The sequence below is a fragment of the Glycine soja genome, chromosome 17, assembly GCF_004193775.1.
Source record: "Glycine soja cultivar W05 chromosome 17, ASM419377v2, whole genome shotgun sequence".
Taxonomy (NCBI): Eukaryota; Viridiplantae; Streptophyta; class Magnoliopsida; order Fabales; family Fabaceae; genus Glycine; species Glycine soja.
Window position 1 is genome coordinate 3,114,912 of NC_041018.1, and position 23,262 is coordinate 3,138,173.

At 32.8% G+C, this 23,262-nt stretch overlaps 4 protein-coding genes across 5 annotated transcripts; 3 read left to right on the forward strand and 1 right to left on the reverse strand.

Annotated features, from left to right (window-relative positions):
* Positions 1-139: 139 nt before the first annotated feature.
* Positions 140-6,941, forward strand: LOC114392381. Of its 2 annotated transcripts, none has more exons than XM_028353503.1 (3): positions 140-5,392; positions 6,432-6,520; positions 6,660-6,941. In XM_028353503.1, the coding sequence occupies exon 1, from the start codon at positions 286-288 to the stop codon at positions 895-897; it is 612 nt and encodes a 203-aa protein (XP_028209304.1). In that variant the 5' UTR covers positions 140-285; the 3' UTR covers positions 898-5,392; positions 6,432-6,520; positions 6,660-6,941. The 2 variants fall into 2 exon arrangements, with proteins under 2 accessions (XP_028209304.1, XP_028209305.1); XM_028353504.1 differs by having other exon boundaries at positions 140-901.
* Positions 6,942-8,073: 1,132 nt separating this feature from the next.
* Positions 8,074-9,042, reverse strand: LOC114391874 (glutathione S-transferase U25-like). Its single transcript, XM_028352865.1, has 2 exons — positions 8,695-9,042; positions 8,074-8,543 (listed from the first exon to the last, which is right to left on the reverse strand). Exons 1-2 carry the CDS (start codon positions 9,010-9,012, stop codon positions 8,205-8,207), a joined length of 657 nt encoding a protein of 218 aa, XP_028208666.1. The 5' UTR covers positions 9,013-9,042; the 3' UTR covers positions 8,074-8,204.
* A 3,868-nt stretch (positions 9,043-12,910) lies between these two features.
* Positions 12,911-14,953, forward strand: LOC114393793 (polyubiquitin-like). Its single transcript, XM_028355247.1, has 2 exons — positions 12,911-13,027; positions 13,618-14,953. Exon 2 carries the CDS (start codon positions 13,618-13,620, stop codon positions 14,761-14,763), a length of 1,146 nt encoding a protein of 381 aa, XP_028211048.1. The 5' UTR covers positions 12,911-13,027; the 3' UTR covers positions 14,764-14,953.
* A 2,890-nt stretch (positions 14,954-17,843) lies between these two features.
* On the forward strand, positions 17,844-18,944 carry LOC114393794 (polyubiquitin-like). The gene is made up of 2 exons (XM_028355248.1): positions 17,844-17,933; positions 18,295-18,944. Exon 2 carries the CDS (start codon positions 18,295-18,297, stop codon positions 18,754-18,756), a length of 462 nt encoding a protein of 153 aa, XP_028211049.1. The 5' UTR covers positions 17,844-17,933; the 3' UTR covers positions 18,757-18,944.
* The last annotated feature ends 4,318 nt before the right edge of the window (positions 18,945-23,262 follow it).

A 23,262-nucleotide genomic window follows, 5' to 3' on the forward strand; every position in this document is an offset into this window, starting at 1 on the left:
ATTTTTATAATATAAAATATAATTTTTATTGATACAATTTATATCTGCATATTAACTTGTGTCAAATTTTAATTGATAGGATAATAAAAATTGGAAAAAAAGGCACACTTAGTAATAAGGCAGGGATTAAAACAACAAAAGTGTTGGTAAAAGCAGCGCTTAGTGTTTCCCAGTTCCCACCATTTTCCTAATCCCATTTCTCTTTTTCTCTTCTCTTGAATTTTCTAGGGTTACCGTTGGAACCACTCGCCACGTACGTACGGAGGTCTCTCCTCTTCCTCCGCCATGAACTCACGGCAAGCCTCTCCGTCGCCCTGCGACATCTGCGGCGCCACCCAAACCCTATCTTTGACCATCCACAACATCCGCTACCGCGCCCACACCTGCCGCTACTGCACCAACTGCGTCCTCAAGCAGCACCCTGGCCTCTTCTGCCCTCTCTGCTTCGAACTCCACGACGACTCTCCCCTCCCTCCCCACCACCGCCTTATGTGCGTCCGCTGCCCCGCCGTCGCACACCGTTCCTGTGCGTTCCCCTCCACCAACGTCTCCGCTGCACCTGCGCCAGCACCACCGTTTTTCTGCCCTTCTTGTCTCGATTCCAACTTCACCTACTTCAAACTCCCTGATCGCAAGTCCGGAGCCGTCGACGTCCAGTCCGCCAAGGTGCTCGTTACTGCTGCCCGGATCGCTGCCGTGTCCATGAGCAAGGCGGCTGCCGCGGCGCGGTACGACGCGGAACGCCGCGCCAGGGAGGCCGCCGTGGCCAGGAAGAGAGCGAAGGACGCGCTGGAGCACCTCGCGGAGATCCTCGCCAGGGAGCAGGCGGAGCAAGACGAGGAGGACATTAATGAGCAGAACGGCATCGTTTCTGCTGGCCGAAGGCGTGGCGCGTAATAGTGTACTTCTTCGAACAATCCATTGTTGCCATTAAACCTTGCAATAAAATTTGGAATGTGAATTTGGTTGTTGTTGTTATGATGATGATGATGATGATATTGTGGAATTTCTGTTCTGCTTTTGGTTGGTTGGTTGGTTGGCCGGGTGCTGATTGTTGCAGGTTTTTGGTTAGGGCAAGTGATTGCATCGTTGCATGCCATGTTGTGATACTTATGATGCACTTATTATCATTTAAAAAGGTGATTTATGTGGTCGATAATTGGATATTGACCTTGTGTTGTATGGAATGGATGTCGTTTCATGGTTGATCTATGCGTTTGTCAATTTAGTTCACCGGTAATTGTGTGTCTGGTTACCTCCAACTCAGACCTGTTGCAGTTGGAGGTAAAATTTTCAGCTCAGTTATTCTTTGCCTTGAATTCTTATTGGATAGAAGAGGATATCATCTTTCTTGTACCTTGCCTCAATTGAATTTGGAATTTGTGTGTTTTCCTTTTCCTCTTTTTTTGGTCAGTGGGGTTTGGTGTTAGTGCATAAATAATATAAGAGTTAATGCATGTTTGGTTTGCAGTTGGAAAAATTTGCGGCATGCATTCCAATGCAAATCCAACGGATAAAAGCAACATGAATGCAAGAGCAAGGATCCTGATCCGTTGGCAAAATTTATTTTGCCTCAAATGTAATTCTGCAATGGATTCCCAAACATGCTCTTGAAGACTTAATTTTAGTCTGGTTTATGATAAAATCTGATATGTAAATAAGAAAAGAATGTTAGTTGGTTAGTTGGGCAGCTATTATCATTTAGGATTTTATAACTGTAAACCATTGGGTTGCTGCCAATAAATAGTGAACGGCTGATGTATTGTAGATAGAGACTGAACTGATAATCAAGAAGTGCAGTGCACGGTTTCTCTGCTACCTGTTTCTTTTCTCTCTCTCCTCTCTGTTCTAGTAACTTCTATCCTTATGCCCTTACACAAGATACAGATAGCGAGCAGACAGCTAGATTCTTAGTTAGAAAATCCACCTTTCTTTATTCTTCTCTCATCCCCTCTTTCTTTCTTTCTCTCTCTCTGTTTCTTTCTCTTCCCCACCTGAATTCTATATCAAAATCATTGGTTAATGACCTTATGTGAGATTACTCAATAAATTAGTACAAGCTTCAGCCTTCTGAAAACTGATAGTAAATGAATGGTTTAGTGCAAATATGCCCAACATGTTAGGGGTGCTACTTTGGGAATCAAGGCTGCTGATAAAAAAGCATATATTGTTCTGGCAGGCTGTAGGTTTTTTCCTTTTCCTCGTCATTATTACACTTTTAGTTTGGGATATGTACTATTGTGTTGCTTTCATGAGATTTCAACATTTAGCTTTTAGATTCTTATTCTGAAATCTGAAAATAAGTTATTCATGTATGCTGCTCTTCCTTGATATCAAGTGGAAAGTTAACTGGGAAAAGCTCTTAGTCAATGGCTTTTTCTAGTGTTTTTCATTGATATGGGTACAAGTGCAGGTATGCAATGAATTTTCTAAAGGAATGGGTACGAGAGGATATTATTATAAGAAATTTTAAAACATAAAGTACTAACATCATAATATAAATACCATTCTCTTATGTTCTTACTCAAATAGCAAAAAAATTTTAAGAAAATACAAATTGAAGGGAGTGAAACAGTAATTTGTTTTGTTTAGTAAGGAACCAAACAACTAAGCAACAAAACTTGGTGTTATGTATGGACTAACTTGTACTCGAGGCATAAGTGAGTATTGGATCGGGTAGCCTTGGTAACCAATAAGTACTCGTACTGAATATGTACCTGGTGTGGGCACGGCAACTTTTAGGAGTACCCATGCATAATAGCTTTTCTGTATGAAGTTCAATATGTCTTGGCTCCTACTTCCAGTGCCTTGTGTAGAATCACTTTAAAGAAATGCAACAGGGTTCTTGACATAATAAGATCAATCCAAGTCAGTGGGAGTGATCGAGTGAGAGTATAAATGCGTAACATATGTCTGGGCTTCATTCAAAACATGAGTGGATGAACTGGGGATATTGCCTTTCGAAAGGCTATGTGGATGCCCGATGGATCGGATTTGTTTACCACCATAATGTTGTTTTTTTTATATAGACGGGTTCAACCTTTCAGTTCATTTTTTTAATCTTCAAACTGTTGCATTCCATCAATTTTCTCTTTTGATACTAGTGCTTGTTAATCCATCTGCTTTCTTGTGGTTGTGGTAGACACTGGACAGTACTACCCATATCGTTAGGATGTATAATAGAGTTGAATAAGAACAGCTGCTAGTCAGTTATTCCATTAGTTTGTTGGGCTAGTTAGCTAGTTAGTTTGATTATAAATAGGAGCATTCTATTAAAACGTTAATCCTCCACAAGGTGACAAAACAATATGATGAGTTAATCAACATAAATATTCACTCACTCATAAGATTTTTCTTTTTAAAACATTTTCAAAAATCAAATGATCAAGTGATGAAAAGTGACACTGTATGTTCACTCTATTTAGTAGGAACCAAAATGGGGCATTCTTCCATTTCAAGGTTAATCTTCCTCTGCATTATTCTTCTTCTTGTTGCTATTAACTTGTGTCTCTAATGAGGTGGTGCTTCATGCAAAGAAGCTTATTAGAGACCTCAATTTGTTCCCTGATGATGATGTCAATGCTGTTCCCATTGCTAATTCTTTGTTCCAAACTCGCAAGATTGTCGAGAAGCGCCTTAGGTTCCTAAACCCACCCAATACAATTCACTAAGACAAAGAAAGCATGAATTCATTCCCATATGGGGAAATTTTGATGAGTTATATGAATTTGGGATTCGACTAATATTGGATCATATTCCTACCATCCATAGTTTATCTGTCATAATTACATGATTTTTACTCCTTGTCATAGATATTTTTCTCTTGAAGTGGGGAATTTTCTTACTATAGATCATACAACAGGGTGTGATTTTGAATATGATTATATTGGGATTGTTTATCATTCCACAATATGCCCGGCATTTACCATAAAAGCATAACAAATAATCCATAAAGAACAGAAGCTAAAATTTCAAAAAATTCAATAAGTTATATTTCATTTCCGTTTAAGTTCTTTCTGTTGAAGTGGGATATTTTCTTATTATAGATACTGGGTGTGATTTTGAATGTTAGTATTATATTGGGATTGCTTATAATTCATCTAAGAGACCAACTATTTAAATTGTTAATACTTAAATTGATTAGTGGTCTATAATATATATTTTGCTTCAATTTCTCTCCTTAATCAGTTCATGGATATTGCTAATACTTAATCTGCTCTTCCAGATGAGAAATTCACCATGTAAACTAATAATATCATATGTAAGAGAAACTTACATCTCAGAATGTAGATACATCATAACCCTCGCCTTTTTTATTTTCTTTCTTCAGTAAAAAGGCTTAACCTATGCATCATTAGTCCCTTCTGCTTGATTTAACCATACATTTCTATGTCAGTGTCATTTGTTACACCATTAAGACTTTAAAGGGAAGTAATAATCTTTTTTTTTTCATTACAAGTTGGTTTACACTTTTTAACCATTTGCTTTAAATTAATTTACTTGTGCCTGCCAATGATGGAAGGTATATGCCTTATACGGTTATACCTATGTCCTATTCCACAGCTTCAACCTGATAAATTGTGTTCAATGTTGGCAAAGTAAAGCAAGTGCAAGACATTTAGGAATTTCAGTTGTTGGATGATTATGTTTAACAAGAAAACTTGCCTATTTGCAATACTTACAGCAACTTATGCTACAATGTGGTAGAGGAGATCTGTAGAAAGGGATATGCAGTTGATTGGGATCTTTAGACACTGTCTCTCAGTCGACTGTCATATGTATTATAATTCAACCAAACTGCACAGAATCACGAACAAGGTTCTTCCTTTTATCTTTTTTCTTGTTCCAAATTTGTTGTTTGAAAAAAATCATTATTGAAAAGATAGGTACAACCGTACAAATGCTGCAGCTGTAGGATAAGAAATCCTTGAGAATTATACCGTGAAAAAAAGGAAAAAGACAATAAACTAATAACAAGTCAAATGCAGCATAACACTTTGATCTTTCTGAAGGTCTAATAAAGATACCCCTCTAACAAGACCATTAGCAGAACACCACAAAGAAGCTACCTGAACTGCTTGATCTTGAATGGACTCAAGAGTCAACTGATGACCGATAAAGATTCTAGCATTTCTGTCTGACCAGATAACTGCAAATTGAGAACCACACATAAACTGCTGGTATTGAATCCTCTAAAATTAACACATGGGCACTGCTGGAGATTGTGTAAATTGTTTCCATGATTCTTCTGTTAACACCTGAACAGGTACAGATCTTTTTCAGTCTTTAATCTCTGGATGAGATTACAAAGGAAGGCATTTTCAGCTCTTCACTTTGTTGAGATACCTGGACTTGGATTCCTGGATGGATATTTGGCCAGTGTGGTATCTTTGTAAATAATCCTAACCCTATAAATCTTTTTCTGTCTATTTATTTACCTTTCTATATGTGGTCTTGATTTTTCCCTTCATAATGAGTGAACAAGGTTGTATGCTTAGTGCTGTGATTGTCTTTATGTTAATGGGGTGGAAGAAAATTCAAGCTCTCCCCAGTTTCTTGAGTTGTTGATGTCTCAAATGCAGTGATTAGTTTTGTGAAAACTGGTATAATATGATAGAGCCATGGCCCATGGGTCTAAAAGTTTTCTTTTTGGCTAAATCAAGATCCATTGCCAAAGATATTGATGCAATCCTACCCCGCAAGGGCATTGGATAGAAAACTGCAAGTAGATTGGGCCAGATATGCAAGAGAAGGCCCTAGGGTTCTTATGAGCCTTAGGGTTCTACCAATTCAATTAAATTTATTTCCAACCACACACATCAAATATCCACTTAGTGCATGTGAAATTACAAAACTACCCCTAATACAAAAACTAGTCTAGGTGCCCTAAAATACAAGGGCTGAAAAATCCTATATTTCTAGGGTACCCTACCTACATTATGGAGCCCTAAATACAAGGCCCAAAAATAATGAAACCTTAATCTAATATTTACAAAGATAAGTGGGCTCATACTTAGCCCATGGGCCCGAAATCTACCCTAAGGCTCATAAGAACCCTAGGGCCTTCTCTTGCATATCTGGCCCAATCTACTTGCAGTTTTCTATCCAATGCCCTTGCGGGGTAGGATTGCATCAGATATGGGGCAAGATTGTCTTTGGTGGCATTGACTGACCACGCTTATGTTCCACTTTCTCACAATGTTCATTGGAAGGTCTACTATATTTTCAACTTTATTTGCTTCATTTTGGCTCTTATCCACCTTGTTGGTGTAATTGGCTTTGTCCAATCTCCTCCTAGTTTCATTTATTCCTTTTCATTCAAATGCTTTTGACAACCAAATATTAGCAGAGTTTCCGTTAGTTGTTGCAATCCATTTTTTGTTACTATTACTTAACATTTCAAACATTTAATATTCCATTTTTCTTCTCAGTATATCCTAAGAGTTGAAGATGGCTGCTCTAGTGTCTGCTATAGTGGTTTTGTAGGTCTGGAAGTGCCTCCTCCACAGGGTCTCTCTTGGTAATGAATAATTATCGTATATCGTTATTACCTTATTGGATAACTATCAACTTTGCTTATGCACTTAATCACTAATTACTATTATTATTATTATATATATAACGTAAACATATGACAGTCGCTGTATGGTTGGTTGCAGGGTTCTTTGGAGATTTTTTCTTGGGAGCATGTGATTCGGAGTTTGACTATGGCAATCTGCCTAAAGGATTTACTGAAGCTGCGTACTTGTGTCATTACTATGCTAAATTATGTATAGAAAATAAAAAGATTCACATCAGTTAATAATTGCAGCCCCTCGGAATTCCTATGCCATTGGACCTCTTAATTTCTTGATTAACAAAGTAACAGTCGGTACTTGGCCCGACATGGGGATGCAAAAAGAAAAGGGCAAATGCAGGATAAGGCAAGGGATTTAAAAATATATATATAGATTCTGTTTTTATTTGTGTCCTATTTTTTAAAAGTAGAAAATGAAAATAGAAAACAGGTAAAGTTTTAAGAGGCGTTTCCTTGTGTTTTTATTTCTTGATTTTGTTTTTTAATTACAAAATTGTCAATCTTGTTTTCTGTTTTAAAAAATTTATGCAGGAAACAGAAAAAAAAATTAAAGTTATTATCAGTATGACATTGTTTTCAATGTTTCTTGTACAAATGGGAAACAAGATTGAAAACATGGGATCATGTTTTGTAATTAAAGGTGAAAACTGGAGATAAAAACAATAGGAAACATTTTTGCTGTTCTATATAAACATTTTTTTTATACAAGAAGGACCCAAAGGGCCGAGAAAAGGATTATATACAAATTTTTAAATCGGGTGTGTTTCCTTTTTTTTTTTAATTGTATCATATTCGGTTAAGTATTGGAAAGAGTCCAGAGAAAATGACGTATAGTTTCATTTACATTAGGGATGTTCACGTTACTATTTAAATTGTTATTAAAAAATCTCTCGAATCAAATATAAAAAAATATATAGGGTTTTATTTTGTTTGATCTTTACAGTTTTTATTAAAATATTTATTTCATTGAATCTTTTTACTTTCTTTTATCTCTAATATCAATATATAAAAAAAATTGTTAAAAACAATCTACAAAACTACTTAGTATGTTAAATATTCTATCATAAAAAAATTTCAATTTTTATCTATTTTAAATTAAACATATCCTACAAAAATTGTCTTATAAAAAGTGGTATATACTATATAAGTGTCATATATATAATATTATAATTTTTTTTACCGAAACACTATAAAATGTTGTAAAATAAAACACATAATATTAAATAATATAAGTGTTATGATTTAATTGGATTTTAAAGTCAAACCAAACAGGTGAATTTGATCATAAAGTTATTTAAACAATTAAAAAAATCAGTTTAATATGAATTTCAACTTTTTTAATAGTTTTTGCTTTTATTTTAGATTGATTTAGATTTAAACACCCCTTATTCTGCGGTGAGAATGATACTTGTTTCTATCCTTTTACATGCTTTGATGTATATTTTCTTTTGACAACATATGACAATAGAAGTATTCAAAAAATAAAAATAAAGGGAAAATGCAAAAATATTTGAACCAACTAATCCAAGCCGACTAGCTTGCAACATTTGATTACATCATTTATTTGGTGAACACAAACTTGCCAATCTCACAGCATTTCATCATTATTAGTTGGTGTTTTTGTGTCTCAGTCCACCCCGATCAGTTTCCTGTACATCAGAACAAACTCATAGACATCTTTTTCATCAGAAACGGATTTGGACACGCTCTCTCTCTCCAAACATCTGTTTGCCCAACCAATGAGTTTTGGATAGTGCAGCTTGAAATTGCCTACTTTCTCATAACTAGAGAACCATTTATAAAAGGGAATCAAAGCAATATCAACAAACCCAAATGTCTCACCCCCAAAATATGGCTTGTCGCCAAGCACCTCCTCCAATTGCTTCACATTCTCTATTAACTCCTTCTTTTCTGCCTCATGTTCACCTACCTTCCCAGTCCATATCCTCTTTGCAACTTCATGCACCTGCAAATATTAATTGCTATTAACATTTTCCTTGTAAGAATAAGTGATAAATGTCATAGGTGATATTATAGGTTTGATCTTATTTGCTAACAAAATTAACATTTTAACAAATTAATATTTACCGATTATCATTACTAAAACTTGAACTTACTTTGTTATTAACAAAATCAGCCCAGAACCTGGCTTGAGCTCTCTGGTATGGATCAGTGGGCAAAAGTGGTGCCTTATCCTTCCAGACCTCATCAATATACTCAACAATAATGAGGGATTCAGAGATGGGTTTGCCATTGTGGATAAAGACAGGGACTTTCTTGTGAACGGGATTCATTTGCAGAAGCAGTGCACTCTTGGTGTTCACCAAATCCTCTTCCTTGATCTCATACTTGACCCCTTTCTCTTCCAATGCAATCCTAACTCTTATGCAGAACATACTCAGATTGAAATTCACCAACACAACCTCATCCGCCATTGTCAAACACAATGCTCACTATAATCCTGACGATGAGATTCAGTTTATAACTTTGAATTTAGTGGCAATAACATTCAATTCAAGTTGATTTTCACTTTCATACATTTTAATGTTTTTAAAAATAACATTTATTATCATTTAATTATTTCATGTCATTAATTATTTGATGTCATTTACTTATACCACAATTAAATAAACATTATATCAGCATTAAAATTATTATTGGTTAAATTATTTCATTTAGTTATATCACAATTCAAGTTAATATAATATTTATTTAATTATTTCATGTCATTAATTATTGGTCAAATTACTTTTTTTGTTACTTATATTAATTTATAAAATTATTCTTACTTATTGATATTTCACGTTAATATTTAATTAATTTACAATTACACTTAACTTTTTAAAGAAGGATATTTTATATTAAGTAATACAACTAATAATTTCATAAAAATATGTGGCATTACCTTACAGATAAAACTAATTATAGAATATGTTAAGTAAAAGGATAAAGAAATCATATCTTATTATTGATGTACCAAACATATAACGTTACAATAGGATAAGAATAATTACCGTATCTTATCATATAATGATCACTGAGAGGATTCATAACAAAAATGTTTATTATCATGTTATTGAAATACAACTAATATTTTAGATTTCATAAAAATTATGAAATTTTTTCCACATATTTATTTTATATTCCCTCACTTCATAATAAATAATTAAGGATATAATTAAAAAATATTAGTTAAAACGTAATTTTTGTCCTTCTATTTTTTAAAAGTTATGATTTTAGTTTTCCTAATTTTTAATTGATATATTTTGTCATTTATTTTTAAAGAAATTATAATTTTAGTCTTTCTATTTTTTAATTGAAATATTTCGTCTCTCACTTTTTAAAAATTCATGATTTTAGTTTCTTTGGTCAATTTCAAACTTGTTGACAGTGTATTTTTTAATTATTTTTTTAATAAATTAAGTTTGTTAGCAATTAAATAATTTAAAAAAAAAACATTTGTCATGCTCATAATAAATAAATGGTTGTCGGTCAACGTTTGCAGACTACATAGATCAATGTTTGAAATTAGTCACAAAAACTAAAATTGATGATTTTTTAAAAGTGAAGATAAAATGTCTTATTTAAAAAATGAGGGCTAAAATTACAGACTTTTTAAAAATGGAGATAAAATATTTCAATTAAAAATTAGGAAAGACTAAAAGCACAAATTTAAGAAAATAGAAAGACTAAAATTGCATTATAATAAAAAAAAAACTTAATGCTCAATGACAATCAAAATAAGAAAGTGTCAATCAAGGAAAAGTGGGTCCACCGGAAGAGATTAGTCTCACATAATGTAGTGGACCAAGGTTTGAATTCCTACTAAAAAAGATGTTCACATTTAGTGTTAGATTATGTCTCGAAGAGAATTATCTCTCAAAAAAGGAGAACCATGAAAAACCAAAAAAATATCACAGGATGAAAAAATAAAGATAGCATATTATGAGACTAATAAAAAAATATTTATCCATTATTTGAAAGATACTCTATTTTTTTAGTAATTGTCAAATTTTTACAGATTTTTTTATTTATATGTCATTTCCAAAGTTTAAGATCATGCTAATTATTTTTTTTAATTATAATCTCACTTGTTCTTTGGGTTATGTTCAACAAGTTATTTTAGCTGGTTTTTACTTTTTTTATTAGTTGAAAATCTTGTTTGACGATTAAATAAATAATTTTTTTAAAATAGTTTTGAATGTTTTTTAAAATGCTACTTGAAATAACACTTTTATCTTATAGTTTTTTTTATATTTTATTCTATTTTTATCCTTAAAATATTTATTCAATTTTCTTATTACCTTTTTAAAATATGTCATTTTATATTTTTTAGCTACTTTAATAATTAATTTTATCAAATACTTATATTTTAATAAGTTGTCTTAAAACCTTAATCTTTAATTAATTTACACATTTATGGTAGGTGGAAAGAAAATGAAATAAAGTAAAAAACTCTACAACTATTTTATTAGAACAAATTTTTTTATTGTATATATGAGTTTCTACATAACAACCTTAAAAGACAAATGAAAATAATTAAGTTTGTGAGAGTATTTTAATATTAAAATTTAATATTTATTATTAAAAAATTAATTTGATGATAAATTATACTTTTTAGGATCACATAGATGAAACTAATTTTCCTCCTTCATTCGGCTAAACAAAAAGAGATGCAATTGTCATAGGCATTTAAGAATTAAAATATCATTTATCTATAATTAATTAAAAGTTATATAAAAATAGAAATAAATATGATTTTAATCATATAAATTTTAATTATCTAAATTTAAAGTTATTTTTTTAGTTCTTAAAATTCACAAAAAAATAGTCTTTTTGCATGGTACAAGTCAAATTTAAAATAAGAGATTTATAATTTGTAACAAGATGGTAAAAAAATTGATTTTTTTATTTTATATTTTATTTATACTTCTCAAAGTTAAAAAATATCATAAATAAGTCAATAATTTTTTTACAAAAAACTCATTAATCTTTTTAAAAATTGTTTTAATTTTTTTATGCACTTAATTCTGACAATTTAAAACACAAAAACAATCTTATTTTAAAATATAAAATAAAAATCAAATTATAATAATAAAATTTGTCAAATATTATGATTATTTTATTTCTTATGTGACGTACTCCCTCTTGTCTTATATATTAATCACTTTTAACTGAATCATCCAGATTAATGAAGGAAAGTTTAGCCATTAAATATGTATGAAAATAAAATAAATTTTCAATTATACTCTAACATAATTACTCATCCAACTAATTTCACTAATAACTAATTAAATGTTTAGCATAAATTATCATTTAAGGTTCTATTTTTTCACACCATTATTAATAATCACTCATTATTCTACTATTCTCATTAATGGATATAGACGGACTAATAGCAACCTTCAATCTCAATATTTCTCTTACACCGCCTCAACAAACAACACACATTAGTAATTACTCCAGTATCTCCATCAATGAGCATGAACCAATAACAACTTTGAATCTCTCTTATAATGAAATCTTACTCAATGGTCATTAAGAATTAACAAGTCAAGGATCACTATTCTCTCCTGTCAATCTCTTAATAATGGTTATGGTAATTAAATCTTCATACCATTGAGATCCTTGTTGAGTGTTTGAGTCCTCAATCCTCAGCAACCAATCTCAACAAATCCACATGGCTTACGATTGGTTCCTTGCCCTTGCCTTTCTCCATGGAGAGAAAAACGTTTCCATCTCGATAAAAAAGATAGAGGTAATACGAGAGAAGGTTAATACGAGAGACAGAAAATGAAATATTTGAAGAGATACTCATTTTTATTAATTGCATGGAATGAGAAGAGTGGATGGACGATGTATGGAAAATAGGTTTTTCTACTAATGAAGTTGACAATATATAAATGACAGAATTAAAAAATATATTATTAATAGATTAGTTGGTGACTTATAAATAAGATCAAATATTTCTTATAGAAGGTGATCAATATATAAGATCGGACGGAATACACTTTAAAAAAAGATTAAAAAAATATTTTGTGAATTCAAAAGAATTAAAAGACAAATTTAAATTTAAAGTATTAAAAAATTATTCATAATTAATGGATTAAAAACATATTTAAGAAAAAATAAAAATTATAACAAAGAGATAAATTTAGGTTTTAGGTGGCAGAAAAGCATTTTGTCATCGACGACGTTAGAAGCAAAATGTAGAATCTTCCGGACCATTGTAGAAACGTAATCCTTATCTTGCCGTGCGTGTCAATGACCACCACCGTACACGTGGCAAATCTTAATTCGTTCAGTTTCGGATATTTTCGTCATTGAGACATCGCACCAAGCTATAAGTACGACCCCTTCTACCTCTAATTCATGCATAGCAATTCCCAATTCCTAATTGTTTAAACCTAATTCTCATTTCTTCATCGTTCGATTCTTCTCCTCCTAAAGGTACGTCTCTGGTTTCCTCTCTCTCTTGTTCATTCTTTTCGTAATAGCAACCTTATTAGCCTTCGTTTATTGATTTTTCTCCTAATTACACTTCAATTTTTTCGATTTGTGTTTGTTACGTCAATCTGTATATCTTTTTTGTTGTCGTCGAATCCGAAACTTTTCATTCGCCTTTCTGATTCCGTAAATCGTTTGTTAAGTGCAACATCTTTCCCTGTTCTTAGGTATCTGATTGATTTCTCTCTTTCTTTTTTTTTTTTATCAGTTTTGAGGAATTAGGGTTCGTGATCTGATTTGTTTCTTTAAAATTTCCCCGGTTCTTAATTAGGCTCTGCGATTTAATTTCTTTTATCATATTTGAAGAATCATGGTTCTTTCTTGGTTTGATTTATTGTGCACTCAGTTTCTGATATGCAAAATCTTTCCCTGTTTTAATTAAGGTTTAGGGTTTGCGAGTTGTCATTTTGGAAAATAGGGTTTGTGGTTTATTGATTGTGTAATCCGTTTGGTTGTAAGCAGAAACTTCTCTGTTTTAAATCATTGTTTGTGATTTAGCTCTATTTTTTATGGTTCTGTTTGTGATTGAACAGATGCAGATCTTCGTGAAAACTTTGACCGGTAAGACCATCACCCTTGAGGTGGAGTCCTCCGACACCATCGATAACGTGAAAGCTAAGATTCAAGACAAGGAAGGGATCCCACCTGACCAGCAGAGACTTATCTTTGCGGGTAAACAGCTTGAGGATGGTCGAACCCTTGCCGACTACAACATCCAAAAGGAATCCACTCTCCACCTCGTGCTTCGCCTCAGGGGTGGCATGCAAATCTTTGTCAAGACTTTGACTGGCAAGACCATCACCCTCGAGGTCGAATCCTCGGACACCATTGATAATGTCAAGGCCAAGATCCAGGACAAGGAGGGTATCCCTCCAGATCAGCAGAGGTTGATATTTGCTGGTAAACAACTTGAGGATGGAAGAACCCTTGCTGATTACAATATTCAGAAGGAGTCTACCTTACACTTGGTTCTTCGTTTAAGAGGTGGCATGCAGATTTTCGTCAAGACTTTGACGGGAAAGACCATCACCTTGGAGGTGGAGAGTTCAGATACCATAGACAATGTGAAAGCCAAGATTCAAGATAAGGAGGGTATCCCCCCAGACCAGCAGAGGCTTATCTTTGCTGGTAAACAGCTTGAAGATGGACGAACCCTTGCAGATTATAACATCCAGAAGGAATCTACCCTGCACTTGGTTTTGAGGCTTCGTGGTGGCATGCAAATCTTTGTTAAGACTTTGACCGGAAAAACAATAACTTTAGAAGTTGAAAGTTCTGATACCATCGATAACGTGAAGGCAAAGATACAGGACAAAGAGGGGATTCCACCAGACCAGCAGAGGCTTATCTTTGCTGGGAAGCAGCTGGAAGATGGTCGTACTCTTGCTGATTATAATATCCAGAAGGAGTCCACTCTGCATTTGGTGTTGAGGCTTCGTGGAGGTATGCAGATATTTGTGAAGACTCTGACAGGGAAGACCATTACCTTGGAGGTGGAAAGCTCTGATACTATTGACAATGTGAAAGCTAAGATTCAGGACAAGGAAGGTATCCCTCCAGATCAGCAGAGGCTCATTTTTGCTGGGAAGCAATTGGAAGATGGTCGTACCTTGGCAGATTACAATATTCAGAAGGAATCCACTTTGCATCTTGTCCTTCGCCTTCGTGGTGGTTGCTAAGGGGAATCCCTTTTATGAAGTGTTCTCATATGTCTTATCTGTTTGTTCAGTGTCTCCCTTGAACTTGTGCTTTGCATCTCTGGTTTAAGTGCTGCTGTTTATTATGTTTTAAAATGATGTATTGAACTCGTTTCAGCGAAAGTATGTTGTTTATGTTTTTATTTTAAATATCAATATCGTTTCACAGTTAGTTAGTTGTTTAATATTTGATTAACCAATCTTAAGAAAATTAAGATTCTATTTATAACCAGCTTAACTGATAAGCACAGATATCTTAACAGATAAGCTAAACACATCATAATACATAATTCTGTTTTAAAATATAAAAATGGATAGAAGGTACGCATAAGCTTTTTTTGTTTTATGGCTTGCTTTCAGCATTTAACTGGTAAGTACAAATATCGTAACAGCTATAACGTTCATCATAATACATATTTTTTGATGGCCTGCATTCAGCAATTTCTAACAAATTGCAAGTTCTTCGTCACTTTTTTGTGAATATGTTCGGACAGTAGCTAGATTTATCCTCCAATGTATAAACTAAAGTTGGTTCAGGATGAGAGGAGATAATTTTTTTATTTTTTATGTGGGATCATATCTTTTGCGTTCTATTTTAATTTTTAAAAATTTCTTTTGATTTTTTTTTTCTTTTCAGTTTTATCCTCCAAATCAAACACATCCTAACCTCAAGTATTTAAATAAAATTTCACTATATTAATCCTTCTTGAATTAAATTCATCCAAATTTTAATTCTTAATGAGTACCTCGTAAAATTGCCAGCTTTTACCCTAACTATCCTCGTTAAAATTCTCAACAAATAACTACTTAAAATACTACAGAAAAAACTACAAATTTTAATTAGGGTGAAATAATGATTTTCTTTTTGTAGAAATATAATTTAATTTAAATGAAGAAATTAGATTGCGAGTTTATATATCTTATCTTTAGAATTAGGCCCCTCTAAAATCTAATTTATCGAAAGGTTAAACTTGTAAGAATGTTTGAAGTTATTGTAAAAGTTGAAGGATATATATATATTAATTTGAAGGAAATAACAGAACAACAAAGCAACAAATGCTTCAATGAGAAGACTAGAGGGAAAATTAGATCACATGTCTAGAGATTTAGATGAAGCCGCCCCATGCTTAGCAAAGCTTGGACATCCTTGATGATCGGAGACGAACACCATCTTTAATAGGATTGAGAGGCTTTTTCCTCAAGATGGCACTGTTGTGGCAGTCAAATCAAATGTGATAAACTTGGCAACCCCAAAGGCACTGACCAAGTCCTCAACGAGCTTCTCATATTATGCCAACTTATTAACCACCGCAACCATGTTGGTCTACTTGGTTGCTGTGTGGAACTGGACCAGCCTATTATGGTTTGCAAAATCAAATGCCTAAGGGCCGTGGCTTCTTCATATGGATTCATCGCCTTCAAATTGCAAGTCACCGCTGAAGGTCTCGCTTACCCTCACTTCATAACTGTCTAATTTGCAGTGATCAATGCCATTTATCATTTGCATTATGAATCACGTATAAAGAATATATTTATTTGCATATGAATTTTAGTTCATGGATTTATTTTACCTTACGTGATTAAGTGCTAAAAGCTGAGAGAGAAATTATATGCAGATTAGGCGGGGGGAAAATTTGGCAGAACTTCTAAGCTTTATTAATAAAAGCTTTTCTGAAGTATAACTAAAATTTGTTCTCGTCAAAAGGATTCCCGATGCAATGCAATGCAGCCCACTTTCAGATCAAAACCAATTATATTTTCGATGTTGTATAATTAAGGTGTTGAAGAGATAGCAGCAGAGAATACGAAAGTTCCCAATGCCGTAAAATTAACGTGCGACACATGTCAAGAAATAGAAACGTTAATCATTTTTCGTATCATAAACCTATCAATGCTATATAAATGCTAAATAACAGTGCATATATATTAGGAAGAGTCAATTAATTCTGGCATTTATAATTTGACATGTTTTGCGTGGTAAACAAGAAACGGAGGATCTATTTTGATATGAATGAAATTTGCATTAATAATTGTCTAATGTGCAATATCTCTCGTGAATATCATTTACCATTTGCATTAATCACGTATAAAAAATATATTTGCATTAACTTTTAATGCATGGATTTATTCCACCTTACGTGCTTAAGTTCAAAGAGCTGAGCAGGAAATTACATGCAAAAATTAGGCGGGATTTTTTTTTTGGCAGAACTTCTTAGCTTTATTAATAATAATAAAAGATAAATAGAGAGAAATTGGTAAGTGAAAATATTGTTTTTAGATGAAACAATAAAAATAGTGAAGTGTGCAGCCAGAGCTAAACCCAAAATGAAAAGAGGTTTGGTGTATATATATATAATAGTAGCTACCATGAATATAACCTAAAGTATAATTAAGATTTTTTCTCATCAAAAGGATTTCCGATGCAATGCAGCCCACTTTCAAATTAAAGCCAACCATATATCCAATGTTTAATAATTAAGGTGGCTGCACATTTGAAGAGAAAGTGGAGAATACAAAAGTTTCCAATGCTGTAAAACTAAAATGCTGCACATTTCAAGAAATACAAGATAATGCGAAAAGTTAATCATGATTCCCCATGTCATAAACCTATAAATGCTAAATAACGGTACATTTTAAGAAGAGTCAATTAATTCTGACATTTATATATAATTTGACACGTTTTGTGTGAATAAACAGAACGAATATCTATTTTGATATGAGTGAAATTTACATTAATAACTATGTGCAGTATCTCTCATGAATATCATTTACTATTTGCATCAATCACATATAAAGAATATATTTGCATTCAATTTTAATTATGGATTTATTCCACCTTACGTGATTAAATGTTAAAAGCCGAGCGGAAAATTACATACAGATTAGGCGGGAAAAAAATTTGACAAAATTTCTTAGCTTTGTAGAAACGTAAACCGTTGCGTATGTAAATTGCCACCATCATCTACACGTGACAAACCTTATTCATTAATCCATGGATATTTTTCGTTATTGACTCATCACAGCCAAGCTATAAATACGATCCCTCCTACACCTTTTCAATCATGCCTTTCCCTATTCGAAATTCTCAATATATAGCATAGCACAAATACATAATCTCTCAATTTTTCGATCTTTTGTATATTTCCTCTCAAGTTAAGTTTCTGATTTATTACCTTTTTTGATCACCATAATCTGATTATGTCTAGGTTCAGTTTAAAGATCATATTTACTTTCCGATCTTTTTTATTTCTTTTTAATTATGTTGATATGTGAAGTCTGGTTTTTGTCTTCGCTGAGTCCAAATCTGTCCAGTTGTCTTTCGGATTCTGTGATCCGATTGCTTATGCTGTAAATTTCTTGATAATTTTTAGTTATGATTGCCTAGTTATTTTTATTTTAAGGTATTTTTTTTGTTGTTGCAATTTTGAGGTATTAGGGTTTTGTTTTTTTTATAATTCTATTGCCGATAAACATATGTATCTGGTTTTGATGGTTTGGTTTGTGATTGAACAGATGCAGATCTTTGTGAAAACTTTGACCGGTAAGACTATCACCCTTGAGGTGGAGTCTTCTGACAGCATCGAAAACGTGAAAGCTAAGATTGAAGAAAAGGAAGGGATCCCACCTGATCAGCAGAGGCTTATCTTTGCCGGGAAACAACTTGAAGATGGAAGAACCCTTGAAGACTATGAAATCCAGAAGGAATCAACGCTGCACTTGGTGTTGCGGCTTCGTGGTGGCATGCAAATTTTTGTCAAGACCTTGACGGGAAAGACCATAACTTTAGAGGTTGAAGGTTCTGATACAATTGAAAATGTGAAAGCTAAGATTCAGGAAAAGGAGGGCATTCCACCGGATCAGCAGAGGCTTATTTTTGCTGGGAAGCAATTGGAAGATGAGCGTACCTTGGAAGATTACGATATTCAAAAGGAATCCACCCTGCACCTTGTCCTTCGCCTTCGTGGTGGTTTCTAAGTGTCTGCTATGTCCAACTAGTTCTCTGACTTGGGTGATGCACATTAGATCATTTTAAATATATATCCATATATAGAACAAATAACTTTGAATCGATAGATATTAAATATAATGACAACAAGAGATGGAAATTGTGTTTATTACAAGCAAAGAAAGATGTTTATATCCGTAATCATATTATAATGTGATACTCATTATCAATGAATTTTGCATCTTGCAGACCCTAGTAATAAAAATTGGGAACTTTGATATGCCAAACTACATTTGAAGAAAAAGATATATCGCATCAATGATTTAGGAGACTCTTGAACCAAATTTATCAAAAACTAACCACAAAAAAGGAAAATTGTCACTAGTGACTCAACAATAATAATTTATCACTACTGTCACAATATTATAAAACATATCATAGAAAATTACATAACCACTTCACTATAGAAAATTACATAAGCCAAAGCCTTCACTTCTACATTTGAAGAAAAAGATAACATCACTGATAGAGAGACCAAATAAATTGGTTTAGCCGTGCGATGCACAAAGATTTTATTTAACTATATTTTCCTTTGTTTTTTAAAAGAATATTTTAAGATGTTCATATTTAAATATTATATGGGTTTTTATTTAGTTGATCATTTAAATTAGAATTAAATGTCTATACACTAATAATATAAATTATCACCTTTTAAATTACTTTAAGATGATTATTTGAAAAGTCAACAAATTTATTATACATGATAGGATGTGATTAGATGATTATGTAATATTCTATCGTGTATGATCATTTTTATCTTTAAATTATAACTAATATAATTTTAGAAAGAAATATATTTAAATTTTCTTTTCAAAATTTAAATAGTTACATAGTTAAATATTTTAAAGAAATGTTAGATCACAATAATTAAAAGATTTAAAAATACATTATAATAAGGAAAATATATTTTGTTTAGTGAAATTAAAATCTAAGGCAGGATTCTCATAATTGAAATACATTTTGATATTAAGTTAAGAATTCATTATAACTAAGTTTAAATATGTTGAAGATCCAAGAAATATACTTAAATTCTGCAATTAATTCTCGAAACTTTAAAAGTTTTATAAGAGATCTTTACCATTAATTTTCGTCCAAAACATGAGGACGTGTTCATTAGTTAGACATGTCAACGACACACATGTGACATCACATCAAAAGACGTCCAAACACATGAACTACACCATTGACCATAACAACACTTTCCACCTCCCCTTGTCCTCCGTTCTTTCACCGCCGCCGCCACTACCCACTCCATGCATGAATTCTCTATCACCCCACCTCTCTCCTCTCGCAATTCTCTTCCCCAAGTCCAAAACCCAAACTCAATTTTCATTAAACCTTTTCTTTAACACCATGCATCACCCCTTCAACTATTGCATGAATAGCCAACCCAAAATTGAACCTGTGTCAAAGATATCGCAAACCAATCAACAAACCCAAACTTGGGAGTAACAAAACCAAATCTAAAAAATCAAGTTGCAGTTATGGTGAGTGGCAAGTTTGGAGAAGAAGCCGCAAGCAAAGATGATGAATGCCCGATCTCGACGACCCTCTTGTGGTGTGTGGCCTCCATACGCTTTCTCAACTTGGGCTCCTAAGAGAAGTCAAGGTAGACACACCCTTCGGCGACGCATGCGGCCATAACAGATGGAGGCTGAAATGGCCCACATAATTAACGAGGGGAGGAAGAGAGAAAGTATGTAGGGTTTGAGTTTTAAGTTGTTGTTGCGTGGTTGGGGTTGGCTTTCACAAAGGAGGGATCGACTTGGATGAAGGTGGTGTTAAGGGTTTTGGGGTCGCTGAAGGAGCAGGAAGAATGGGGAAATAAGAGAAGAAGGGAAGAAGGAAGGAAAAAAAAAAAGAAAGAAAAATAGGCATAGACAATTTCTTTATAAATTAAATATAAAAATAAATGAAATCCAGGTGACACGCCATGTCATTGATACCTCTAATGTGACTCCGCACATGTATCACTAACATGTCTAACTGGCGCATCATCACGTTTTGAACTGAGACTAATAGCAAGATCATCTACAAAACTTTTAAAGTTTAAGGGACATAAAGAGAAACAAAATTTTTCCATGGATGAGTAGCAAAATTTGAATAGATTTTATTAATCTCTAATATATTTAAGTCTTTTAATTATATGATCAATAAAAAATTATAATTCAAGTCATGTGACATGCTTCCATAAAAAAGTTAATAAAAAAATATACACAAAGCATGGATGATTTTAAGACTATCATACAAGTTATTTAAAAAACATCTTCATAGTATATATAAACAAATGATATTTATTCAATTTAGGTCAACCCAGAACATGATTGTTATACACAATGCAGTGAAATTTACTTGGAAGAGTTCATATGAACTCGACACTTAAACTTTCAAATAAATTTTACTACTTACAAAAAAAATCAATACACTTACAAACAATATGATTGTAATATATAAGATAATTTCAAAAGATAGAATGATCTTTTACTTGCACATATTAAATTTTACTTCGTAATACTATTTCCATATATTAAATCTATGGTTTTTCCTTATTGTTTCCATCTTAAAATTCAGATAAAGTAATGTTGCCACTAGATTTTCCTGCCAGCTGCATATCAAGTGTCCCCAAGGACCATTCCCATCCAAAAATTCTAGAGAAGATGATGTCTTCTTCTCAACCAAATTCATATCATAAAAACAAATAAAAACATCGCGTTAATAAGAAATATTTCAAATTACAAATCCTAATACGGAAGATTTCAAAATTATGAATCTGAACCTTTAAGAGAAAAATAAATTAATTTATTGGCACTTCAAGGCTAGCCTTTTTTTTTTTTTTATCATTTTTCCATATATTAAATTAAGAAATAGTGGTGTTACTTGAAAAAATGATTGCATGTAAGATTCTCATTATCTTCATCATCCTTGAGTATTTTCTTCACTTATATGGTACTTAACTTTTTTACTTCTATTCTATTAGAACTTCATTTTACACTTCACTCCAACAAAGAGAATAAAACAAATTAGTAGACCAAATAACATTATTGGACTCATAATATACTTTGAACTTCATCATATTCAAATGGAGTATAGATTGATAAATAACATTTAGATGTGGAAGGAAAGACTCTTAAATATGAATCCCAACTTGAGCCATAGATAAAGAGAAGCAGATTAACAGATAAATAGTGGAAAAAAATTTCAAATATAACTTTTAATTCCCTATTTCACCTACTAACTGCTGGAAGAAAAATTACAAAGCCACGGTGCATCCACAAAGAATCGGTTACCATTGGTACCATATCTGGGCATAAATTAAGCCTAAAAACAATTAGATGCAAATTCGAATGCAAAAAAGGAAAAATTTAAAAACAAAAAAAAATATTATGTAACTTAGATTTTAAACCCACAAAAGAACCGCAAAGGAATGGAGGCCGAGGAATCCAACAAAAAAAGAAAAATAATGAGACTACAAATGCCAAACAAAAGAAAAAATGAGAACGGGGTGTAGATTCTGGAACCATAACCATCATTTATTCATCGTTTTTTTCCAAAAAAAAAATACAAACCTGACAGAAGAAACCCCTTTCTACCCAGAACAAAACGGCAGAGTCTAATGCAATTGGATAGTGGTGGTGCCACCCTAGATGTGCCAATCTGAAGGCGTAAAGAGAGAGGGTGTAAATTCTGAAGAAAAAGAAATCAGAAATTTGAAGAGTCTTATAAGGAGGCAAAGAAGGAAAAGAAAGATTGAAACTCACGTTTTATTTTTTTATGTATGGAGGCCCCAAAGGGCCTCATTGAAACTCACATACTACCAGTTACGTTGGGAGACATCCTTGTTAATGAGAAGGTATGCAAACTTAGGATCATTGGAGAGTTCAACGGTCATTTTGATTCTCTGTTTTTGTAGCGTGAATTTATTGAGCGCCACAATTCACCCTGAAAACGCATGCCACAATAAAAACATTAGTTAATGAATGAAAATGCATTAAACTATTGAAGCACATGCATATTTATCGAAAAAGAATCTTTTGTTAATAGTTGGAGCATTAAAAGAGTGAATGAACGTGCATAGATTCATCCAGAATTAGGGGGATAATAACATGTCGTTTAGGCGGGAATTAGTTATTTGTAAGTCAGTGGGTAGAGGGTGATGCAAGACACAGCATAATTTGGAACTGAAAAGAGGGATTGAAAGTAGGGATGAACAAGACGAGAATTAAAGAGACAAGAAAAAATGAGTTATAATTTATCGAACAAGAAAGATTGAGTAATACAGCATATATAATGCGGAATTGAAAGAGAGAAGGAGGTGAATAAGATGAAAATAAAAGACCAGAATTGTTACTTTGAGAAACTTATTATGCCTAGAGTGTTGTTATTTAGTTGATTTCTTTTGAAATCTTTCCCTTGGTCCTGGAAGCTCTCTTAAAAACGAGACTTTAGCTACCCAACCTAGGAACTACAAGCATTTT

Bases quoted from the DNA above. Each gene is read 5' to 3' on its own strand.
- LOC114391874 (XM_028352865.1), bottom strand. From the start codon at position 9,012: ATGGCGGATGAGGTTGTGTTGGTGAATTTCAATCTGAGTATGTTCTGC. The intron at 8,544-8,694 runs GTAAGTTCAAGT...TAATATTTGCAG, and splicing joins CTGATTTTGTTAATAACAAA to GTGCATGAAGTTGCAAAGAG.
- LOC114393794 (XM_028355248.1), top strand. From the start codon at position 18,295: ATGCAGATCTTTGTGAAAACTTTGACCGGTAAGACTATCACCCTTGAG.
- LOC114392381 (XM_028353503.1), top strand. From the start codon at position 286: ATGAACTCACGGCAAGCCTCTCCGTCGCCCTGCGACATCTGCGGCGCC.
- LOC114393793 (XM_028355247.1), top strand. From the start codon at position 13,618: ATGCAGATCTTCGTGAAAACTTTGACCGGTAAGACCATCACCCTTGAG.